General features: G+C 42.9%; 2 protein-coding genes across 2 annotated transcripts; one reads left to right on the top strand and one right to left on the bottom strand.

Moving 5' to 3' along the window:
* Positions 1 to 1,528: 1,528 nt before the first annotated feature.
* Positions 1,529 to 2,464, top strand: LOC144087233 (olfactory receptor 2A12-like). Its single transcript, XM_077617599.1, has one exon. It carries the CDS (start codon positions 1,529 to 1,531, stop codon positions 2,462 to 2,464), a length of 936 nt encoding a protein of 311 aa, XP_077473725.1.
* A 1,924-nt stretch (positions 2,465 to 4,388) lies between these two features.
* On the bottom strand, positions 4,389 to 8,657 carry fzd7a (frizzled class receptor 7a). The gene has a single exon (XM_077617188.1). The coding sequence runs from the start codon at positions 8,126 to 8,128 to the stop codon at positions 6,428 to 6,430; it is 1,701 nt and encodes a 566-aa protein (XP_077473314.1). The 5' UTR covers positions 8,129 to 8,657; the 3' UTR covers positions 4,389 to 6,427.
* Positions 8,658 to 10,471: the final 1,814 nt, after the last annotated feature.

Here is a 10,471-nt window from a genome sequence, read left to right on the forward strand (position 1 = left end):
AACCCTAAATCAAGACATATGATGCATGTGTTTATTCTTCATCCAGGTAGTTTGGATCCACTGAGGCATGCCCAACACTGCCTGGGAAATCTGAGATTGCACTTTTCTGGCACCTGGTGTTGATAAAAGAGCTATCCATCTGGTCAATCTTTATCCATCACACAATGGATCATCTAGGCATCTTTGTTTAGTCAAGCTTTGCGTCTAATTAGCTGATGGTTATGCGATCTGCTGTTTTAAGTTAAACTGCTCTTTCAGGTTTTGTCTTTGTACTGCTGTTTCTTAACTGGGATAGTATTTTGCTAATGCCTTGTTTTAGGGAAATACATGTTCAGAGTGTTGTGTAGTAGCTCAGCGATTGCATGGAATTTTACCGTTTGGCCGTCATCTTTCGAATCTGCTTCAAGGGTGTCAGACTCGGGTCGGTTCGCGGGCCGCTTTAATGTCAACTTGATTTCACGTGGGCCGGACCATTTTAGATATAAAATTTAGATTTTTTTTTTTATAAATGGATTAAAAGAACTGGATTAAAAGACCTGTATATTCAGTTTTTTTATAGATCTAAAACAATGTTTATTTGAGCTTTTTTATACATTTTTAGATTTTACACAATGATTTTTGAACTAAAAACACAGAAAAAATGATTAAAAATTAAAATTATTGATTTAAAAAGGGGAAAATCAGGAAATTTAATATATATCTATACTCTTCATTTTAATTTGATCCTAAAACAGAAAGTCGGCACTCATGATATACTTTCCGGGGCCACACAAAATGATTCGGTGGGCCAGTTTTGGCCCACTGGCCGCCACTTTGACACGTGTGCAGCTACCTGATAATGTTGCTGCAAATATTCATTTAATCTCTAAACTACAAGCAAAATCAAAACAGCATCTATTTATGGCATTGCATTGCAAATATAGTGAAAGAGTGTGAATTTATGTGTGGAAAAATGATTTGGACATATAGCACTAGATGAGAATGTCTTACTTCAAATGGATTGGATGCCGTGAATAAGATGACTTCATGTTTGCTATGTTGGTTGAAATTTACAGTTGTGTGCTAATAGCAATCCTCTATATATTATTTTGTCTGTTCACGACTAAAATAATCCGTGCATTTTGCAACAAAAGTTGTTATATTGGTGTCTAGAATTGACAGCGCTAGGCCATGGCATGCCAGCCAATGAGGTAAATGAGTGCCCAATAAGTGCCATTGAAATAAATGTGACTATATTAGATTGGCTCATATTAGACTAGTCCTACTTTGGTGAGTCCCGCCCTCCTGAACCTCACATATAAATTGAGCTTTGACTCTTATCGGGTTGATGGAAGGGAGGGGTGCTGAAGCGACCACCAACAGCTGGGCGCATGCCACGACTCCATTTTTTTGATTGATGTTGTCGTCCATGGACGTATTTGAAGCGAGCTTTTAGAACCATGGAATGCATTCTACCCTTTACAGCAGTTTGGTGTTTCTTATGGTTGAATGTTTCTTAATTTGTATGTCTTGACTTCATATTGAAACAATGGAGAATTCAAGTTACATTGCATCCATCGTTTTGAGCGCGTACAGTAACATGGGGCAATTAAATTATTTGTACTTCTCCTTATTGCTGCTGTGGTACACGACTATATGTGTGACTAACTCGTTCATCATTGCGATCATCTTCGTAAACAGGAAACTGCACCAGCCAATGTACATGTTACTTTGTAACTTGATGGTGAACGAGATCAACGGCAGCACGTCTCTGTATCCCCTCATGCTCTCCCAAATGTTTTCCCACTCGCACGACGTGCCCGTTTCTTGGTGTTTTCTCCAAATGTTTTGGATCTACTCTTCTGCCTCCGTGGAGTTTTGCAGTCTGGCAGCCATGGCTTACGATCGCTACGTGGCCATCTGCAAGCCTTTACATTACAACCTCATCATGAACACGGCGAGAGTGGCTGTCATCGTGCTCTTTATTTGGCTGTACTCGTATACTGTTTTTCTGTTGGCTTTTGTCTTTGTTGTCAATTTGAAACTGTGTGGCAACGTTGTGCACCATCTCTTTTGTGACTATCACTTAGTGGCTAAACTTGTGTGTTCCATGTCTTTAAGTAACGCCAGAGCTGATTTTTATGCCGTTCTGACCACCGCCGTCCCTTTCGGACTCATTTTGGTGTCCTACATACAAATCCTGATTGTTTGTTTTAAGACATCGAAAGAGAATAAGAAGAAGGCCGTCACGACCTGCACGCCGCAGATTATTTCCGTGTCCAACTTGTTTGTGGGATGCTTTTTTAAGATTTTGGAAACCCGCGTCGATGCGGGTGATCTTCCCGACAATGTCCGTTTCTTTTTTTCCATCTATCTGCTCGTTCTTCAGCCGGCGATCACACCGTTTATGTACGGTTTCAACCTTCCGCAGATACGACAGGCGTGCAAAAGATTTCTGTGGCATAAAAGGGGGATTTCATTCTAGTACAGGACTTTCTTCTTTCTCTTTCAATTGCTTGTACTGAAGTAGATTCCTGGAATAGGAAGGAGAAAACCAGTGAGAGGATTTTGTGTAGGTTTTACCTGAGGTTTCACAGAATTTCACCATCTTGCCTTTCAACTTCTTGCTCATGAAAATGCAGGAGCATGTTTCTGCAAGTGTCAAATATATCCAGATACTTCGAACAAAGACAGAACAGTATCTTTTAATGGCATTAGGTCAAAACCTTTGCAGCAAAATGGTGATATTTATCATATACTAGATGTACATGCGTGTCAGTGTGGATGCCCAGAAAGACATGCGTTTCCTTTCCATTGTCTGAAAAAATGTGTGTAATTTTCTCTCTAAATCTCTCAATGTATGGTGAAAATTAAAATAGTTGTAAGCCAATAGCCATGCAAAAACCTGCAATTACAAGAGATGGAAGTAAAGTCAGCCAGAATTAAAATAAGAAACTAGAATATTTGTGTTTTTGTTATTTAAGATGAGCTCTGTAAGACAACATGACATGTAACATGTTTTTTTCTCTACTTTATAGCTCGGTACTTAAACAATGAACACATAAGAGAAACCAGTTTGTTGTGCAGATGCTTTTTTTACATTGTGCATCTTTCAGAGCATCTATAACTTCATAGATGAATGCATATTCTATGTATCATTCTTCATTTTATTTATATACATTTGTAGTCCGAAATGATCTAATATCCTTAAATCCGCTACATAAAACGACCATCAAGTCTTCACATAAATGATGCACACAACAGTATAATAAATAATAGCTTTTATATGTAATGTTGGGCTTCAACTATTTAGTTCTTTGATTGACTTGGGAATATTTACTGTATTGTTCTCATTAGTTTGCTTATCATTTGCTCGTTTTTGCTTTTTTTTTTCAAATTTAATTTTAGGGCGTTATGCCATTAAGTGTTCTTCTTTAATTAGCCTTAAGAGGACGCTATCGTAAAGCAATCTGAGGTGACATGCAAGATAAGGTAGCAGTCCCACAGAACCACACACAAAATTATATACATACAGTCAAGATAGATAAATGTCCTTTTAAATCAACTCTTTTATGGAAAGGTTCCTTATGGCATTGCATATTTTTAATACTTAACATTCAGTTTATCGTCACCCTGAGGACAAATTTCCAGGAATAGTTGTTACTCATAATTACACTTGCAATCCTTTGAAAACTCACTATTTATATACTCACCACAGAGAAATATACTTTTTTTTCAGTCTATACATTATGTTCAGGGTGCGGGGAAGTATTTAATTGCAAATATCCTCTTATATTTCTCATGAAGAGAAAAATAAATTCAAGAAAACAATAAACACACCCTTTGTAATAAAAAAAAGAAATCTAAATTATATGTATTTTTAAAAACAGCCTAGATATTTATTAGATCAAAACAAAAAACAGAAATATATACATATATTTTTTTAAACTTTGCCTAGCATCATTTTGAAACTGGCAACTGCCATTAGAACAAAGTGTATACTTTTTATATGATTTTTATGTATTTGAGTTAGAAAAGTTATGCTACAGATGAACAAAGATGCTAGTGTCACTTTGAAAGGATGAATTGATTGTCAATTTTATAAACGAGTATCAAATTAAAGCATTTTCGTAAACCATCATTTAAAAGAATATTTGACGGTGGTAGCATTGAAAGATAGACATTGTCCACCATTTTGTACCATTCTCTGTTAAAATAGTTCACAATGTGGCTTCTGTGTGACTGCTGATGTCTAATAGGTCATGTGGTCGTTCAGACAGGACTATTTTCCCCGAGATGCCGGGAGAGTAAAAAAAAATGCACAATTGCCAAAAAACTTTGACGCAACCCGATACGGAGAGAGTCAAGTATCAAATCGCTGCACAAAAGCAAAAAGGCCAGACAAAACATTACAAATCTTATCACTTTAATTCAGACTGTACAGAAACAACAGGCTTTAAAAACATGTAGGAAAAAAAAGAGACAGATGAGCATCCCCATAAATATAAGAAGTTGGGTGTGTAAATTGCTAATTTGCATAATGTTCTAATGTGCGCGCACACATACCGGACATGCATAAATCTGAAATGATACAAAAAAAGGGCAAGTTTGCGTCATTCACACTGCTTACTCCAATACACATTCAAATGGGGATGTCTTTAACATGAACCGCTATGAGCCTATAAAAAATATGTACAGTAATGTATTCTAGGATGGTTTGCAGTCTAGTGTATTGAGAATATAGTTTTTGCAATGTGGGGGGGAGATATGATTCCTCCTCCTTCCATCTTAAACTCTATCTTTGCGTTATTTACACGTAGAAAAATGTGCAACATGGCAAAAAAATGATGCACTGATAAGATTGTTGCTCTTGAACAGACCTCTTATTGGAAGTTGTGCTCCAAAAGGCTGGTATCAGGTCGATCAAGTCGATTGAATCATTTTAATGCAATGTGCAAGAATGTCCTTTCACTTGAAAGTGTAGTTTTCATATACAATTTTTCAAAAACTACTCCCGATTACATGACTGTAAAACGCATATGGGTGGAGTTATTTCTTAAGACACTTGGTTCATGTCCGTTAGTACAACATTATGAACTGGTAAACATTTCGAGGTCATGCAAATAGAAGCACACGTCCACGCACGTACTCGGGACAACTGCCCCGGCTGCTAAACACAGCGAGGTATGTCTCCACACTCGAACCTTAGTGACCTTTTTGTGTGATTTTTTTTTTTCCGTTAAGCTCAGCTGTGCTTTTTCTGACATTTCGGATCAGGCACGCAAGGACAGAAACATGGCTTCTGTATGGCACACACTAGCGGAACATAAAGCACATGCACCTTCAGTCTGGATGTAGAACAACTTCAACAACTAAAAAACCCGCCTCTTCAACCCTACATGGATTCATTTAAACACATCTAAATGTAATTAAAAGAAAAAAAAGAATTGCAGGCTTAAGTGAACAATTGTCAATATCAAAGCGAGAATAAACATTCAAAAATCCTCGAGCACCTTTTCCACTCCGAAGAAGAAACGGATTACAGTCTTTCGAATGGGGTCCACCAATGTGGGGACCACACACATAGATGTTTGTACGTGTGTGTGTGTGTGTGTGTGGTCTCTGCCTTTAAACAGGAAACTCAACCCATTTTGTGGTACCGATGAGATCGTCATGAAATGGGAGAGAAAAAAAACTTCAAGGTTTAGAATGTAGATAGTACAATAGCTCAACAGTGGTGAAAAACACGCCAACGTACAATGGCAGTAACAGACCAACGTAGGACAATTTAGTCGGACGGGCCTTTTGTAGTGTAACAGTCATGTTTTAACACAAAAAAATAAACATTTGTGCAAATTGACACAAACAGTAACTTCATTCACCTTCGGAGTGAACATTCAATGCGGGAAAAAGTTGTAGAAAAAAAAACATATCCATAGTTTCTCTGAGAATTGTGCGTTGAGCTGCTTTTTTTTCTCCTTTCTTGTTTAAACAAACGCACAATTTAAAGCATTTCGGTATATGAGTAGAGTAACTTAAAATGTCCCGAGTGAGCCTTAAAAAAATGGATTCACAGTCCGCGGACACTTGGTCAGTCATATTCGGTTCATGACGTACATTCAACTCAATGAAGATGTAATGAATAACCAAACGGGGATAACTTCAAGTCCGGTGTTAACTCATTAACTGCCATTGACGGCAGCAGATGTGCGATCCATTGGATCGGACGTCTAATCGCGTCAATGGTAGCTAAAGAGTTCGTGATAGGGAGATGACGTGTCTAAAATACACACCAAAAAAGGGGATGATTTCAAAGAAAAAGGCAGACTCTTTCATTTAATATTGAATATAGGTTGGATGAAATTTCTGCCCCTGTCCAAAAATGTATCAAAAATGAAAGCTATCCGACCTCATTTCTCCACCATTGTAGTTTTGTACCCGTGCCGCTTCACACGGTGGTCTCCCCGTGGTTGCCGTTGCTAAGGCGCTTGTAGAACCTCCTCCATGACTGCAGGGTTTTGCCCGACCAGACCCAGAAGCCCGAAGTGATCCCCACGATCATGGTCATCAGGTACTTGATCATGAAGACGGTGAAATCGGGCGTCATGGGGGCAAAGTTGTGATGCGGGCAGGGCACGGCGAAGCGCTTGCACGTCTGCATGTGCCAGGTGCGTTCCCAGTGCTCGCGGAAGGCCTGTTCGTAGAAGTAGCAAGCGATGACGATGGTGGCGGGGACCGTGTAGAGCACGCTGAAGACGCCAATGCGCACCATCAGCTTCTCCAGTTTCTCCGTCTTGGTGCCGTCGTGCTTCATGATGGTGCGGATCCGGAAAAGCGAGACGAAGCCGGCCAGCAGGAAGGAAGTACCGATGAACAAGTAGACGAAGAGCGGCGCCAGCACGAAGCCCCTCAAGGCGTCCACGTTGAAGATGCCCACGAAGCACACGCCGGTCAGGACGTCGCCGTCCACCTGGCCCATGGCCAGGATGGTGATGGTTTTAATGGCCGGAACGGCCCAGGCGGCCAAGTGGAAGTACTGCGAGTTGGCCTCGATGGCTTCGTGGCCCCATTTCATGCCGGCCGACAGGAACCACGTGAGGGACAGGATGACCCACCAGATGGAGCTGGCCATGCCGAAGAAGTACAGCACCATGAAGAGGATAGTGCAGCCCTCCTTCTTGGTCCCCTGGGCCACCGTCCTGTAGCCGTCCTCCTTGAATTTATCCACACAGACCACCTTGTCCTCCAGGAAGAACCCGGCCGCGTAAGCTACCGCCACCATGAAGTAACAGCCCGACAAGAAGATGATCGGCCGTTCGGGGTAGCGGAAGCGCCGCATGTCCACCAAGTAGGTGAGCACCGTGAACAGGGTGCTCACGCAGCACAGGATGGACCAGATGCCCACCCAGAGTCGCCCGAATTTCACCTCGTCCTCCCGGAAGTACATGATCCCGGTGGGCTTGGTGGGTTCGCAGGGCGCCCCGCAGTCTTTGACGCCCATGAATTTGTAGCCCAGGTAGGATGGAACGTCCAGCTGGAGCGGGCAGGAGAACTCTGGGTACTGGTGGTGCGGGGGTGGCCTGGGGCGGTCCAGGCTTGGCGGGAGGGTCACCAGCTCGGGCGCGTAGGGGGAAGACGAGGAGCCCGGGCCGCTAGGTTCCGACGTGTTCTGACCTACGCAGATCTCGCCGGCCCCGTGGACCGGGAAGGCCTCACAGCGAAGCCTCTCGGGCCACTGGAAGCCAAATTTGTTCATGAGGGCCTCGCAGCCCTGGCGAGCCCGCTCGCACAGGGACCGGCAAGGGGGGATGGCCTGCTCCAGAACCGTGCACACGGGAGCGTACATGGAACACAGGAAGAATTTCAGGTCAGCCGAGCACTGGACCTTCACCAGGGGGTAGAACTGGTGCACCTCCAGCCCTGCGTCTTCTTGGTTGGTGTGGCCCAGGAGGTTCGGCATGATGGTCTGGTTGTAGGCGATGTCGGTGCACAGGGGAATGGAGATCGCCTGGCAAAAGCCGTGCTCCGGGATGGAAATTCCGCTCTCGCTGTTGTAGTGTTGAGAAGACGCGGGTGAGAAGGACAACCCGCACAACAGCCACATGATCCGCACGAGCGCGGAGCCAGTGGTGGACCTGGCCGCCGCCATAGTTGAGGAGGAGGAAAGCAAAGGAAAGGAAAGGAGAGGGGGGAGGGAAGGAAGGGAAAAACTTTGATCCAAGTAGGGCGACTCGAAAAGGGTCCGAAAAAAAAGCGTCGCTGATCTACATTTAACGTCCCCGCGCGTCGCTGGTAGTCCGTGCGGCTCGATCGCGTCCACCCACGGTCGATTTCAAACGATTTTGTCCAAACAAATCCGACGTCGTGTCATGACTTCTTGATGGTCTTTGTAAGTGACTCCAAGGAAGCCCAGTCTCACTTCTCCGGTGCGAGGGGGGCTGGGGGCAAAAACACGTTCCGATCTTTCCCTATAAAGCAACGCGACGCAGGCTAAAGCTCTCCGGGTGCCCTTCGACGCTCGGCCGTGGGTTCGCCGGAAAATAAAATAAAAAAAACAGCCGAGAAAAACGATCTAAATGAGCATCTTTTGTGGCTCGACTCGTCCGAGTGTCGGCTTCTCCAGGCAGTTGGGAGTCCGCAGGCTCGCTCGCTCGCTCTCGTCACTGCGCTCGGTTTCAAGGCGCCCCTCCATTCACTACACCCCCCTCCCCCTCTTCGGCGGGCCGCCGGGTACCTAGAAACCGACTGCGGCGTCTCAGCCAATCGCGACTGTTGTTTTCCTACCGGACTCGTCGCTGATTGGCCGTTTACTCCCCGTTGGAAGCAAATATGCTACAGTAATTAAATTACACTAGAGATTTCACCGAAATAATCACAATCAAGTCTCCTGCCAATTTCACAACAAAGTGACAGACATTAGAGGATAAAGTTAATTTTGAACTCCAACCAACTTGCTATCTAGTTAGATAAGTTAGATAGGTCTATCTCTCTAGCAATCTATCCAAGTGTGTCTATCTATCTGCCTGTCTACACAGTATAGGGTATGTCTCCAATCAAATTTTGAGGCCTCAGGCAAATGTGGTGGAGTGTTTCAAATGTCTAAACTTCTAAGCAAGCAGCCATTATCCCAACAGGCCACTGCAACACCTCCAGCAATAACCAATGTGGGAACAAGCACCAACACTAGGTCGAATTTACAACACAATCGATTGGCGCGCACAGGCCACAAAGTGAGGGGTAGTGGTGGAGGCGGTTCTCGGTGGCCTCGCCGCATTTGGTTTCTTGCTTGGGTGGATGAAAGGATGTGGGGGTAGGTCGGCGTAGTGGGGAGGGGGCAGGAAAGGAAGAAGAGAGGAGGTCGGAGAGCAGGGGGGGAGGAAAGAGAGGGAGATCCAGTTAGGGTGGCGCTGAAACCCCAAAAAGAAAAAGTCACTGGAGTTCCCCCGCTGTCAATGTGCCTCCAAACAACAAGTCAACTTGTATAGAAATGGGCCAAAAGGTCGATTTGGAAAGAAGACCCACAAATGCAATCGCTAGTCAAAATCAACGCGTAATGGAGAATTCTTTTGAGGCTAAACGAGAAAGCGTCATTGTTCAATTGTATTCTCAAACTTCTCAATTCACGAAACTTCCACGAAGAGGAATAGATATTATGCGCACAAATAGTCGTAAAGAAAAAAAATATTGCTTTTGTTAATAGTTTATCCTAAGGAATCTTTAGAAAACGTTTTCCCGGGGACACCCTTATAATCTTATCAACACTTAATCAGACTACCATAAATGAATTAGGTTTTGTATCAGTCAGAAAGTACAAAAAAGCCTGTAATTTGTCGCACCCAAATGGAAGTCAACAAATAACTTTAAGAGAATTTCCTCACACCCCTGACGACTATACATTTTAACCAAGCCCCACAAGGCAACCATAACTATGATATAATCTACACTTAAAACAAAAGGAACACCCTAAATTTAAAACCTAATTACACCCTAAATGATGATCCTAAAACACTTTCACATCATCTCCAACTCATTTTACGACATTGCTTCTAGCTAACCACATACAATGTGTTGTAATTCTCACACATTGTATACACAAATGCAAAAGGAGTAACATTTGGAAATGTTTTGTTTTTGTTACATTCTACAAAAAAGTAATTCCTGAAGAGCAAGGCGGTTTTAATTCGTGTTTACATGCTTCAATCAGGTCACATACATCCCTGCTACTATAGCAAAAGAATTATTATAGAGATCATGTTGAAGTGATCATTGCACCTCTTGTGGCACAAGATAACAATGAGTAAATTTAGTATCTCTAATAATAGAACCTTCACATCACCAAAAGCAAAGAATATCTGAGAGACACACCAAAGTAAATCCGAAGTTTTTTTTAAAGAAAGATAAGATCAAAATAGTTGATTTGTCCTTCATTTACACAATGAGAACTGCATTTTGGAGCATAATAAGGCCACTTTCCCATTTTTGCAGTTGTCAA

Source organism: Stigmatopora argus, chromosome 13, assembly GCF_051989625.1.
Source record: "Stigmatopora argus isolate UIUO_Sarg chromosome 13, RoL_Sarg_1.0, whole genome shotgun sequence".
NCBI lineage: Eukaryota > Metazoa > Chordata > Actinopteri > Syngnathiformes > Syngnathidae > Stigmatopora > Stigmatopora argus.

Excerpts from the sequence above, each read along its gene's own strand:
- LOC144087233 (XM_077617599.1), top strand. The coding sequence starts at position 1,529 with ATGGAGAATTCAAGTTACATTGCATCCATCGTTTTGAGCGCGTACAGT.
- fzd7a (XM_077617188.1), bottom strand. The coding sequence starts at position 8,128 with ATGGCGGCGGCCAGGTCCACCACTGGCTCCGCGCTCGTGCGGATCATG.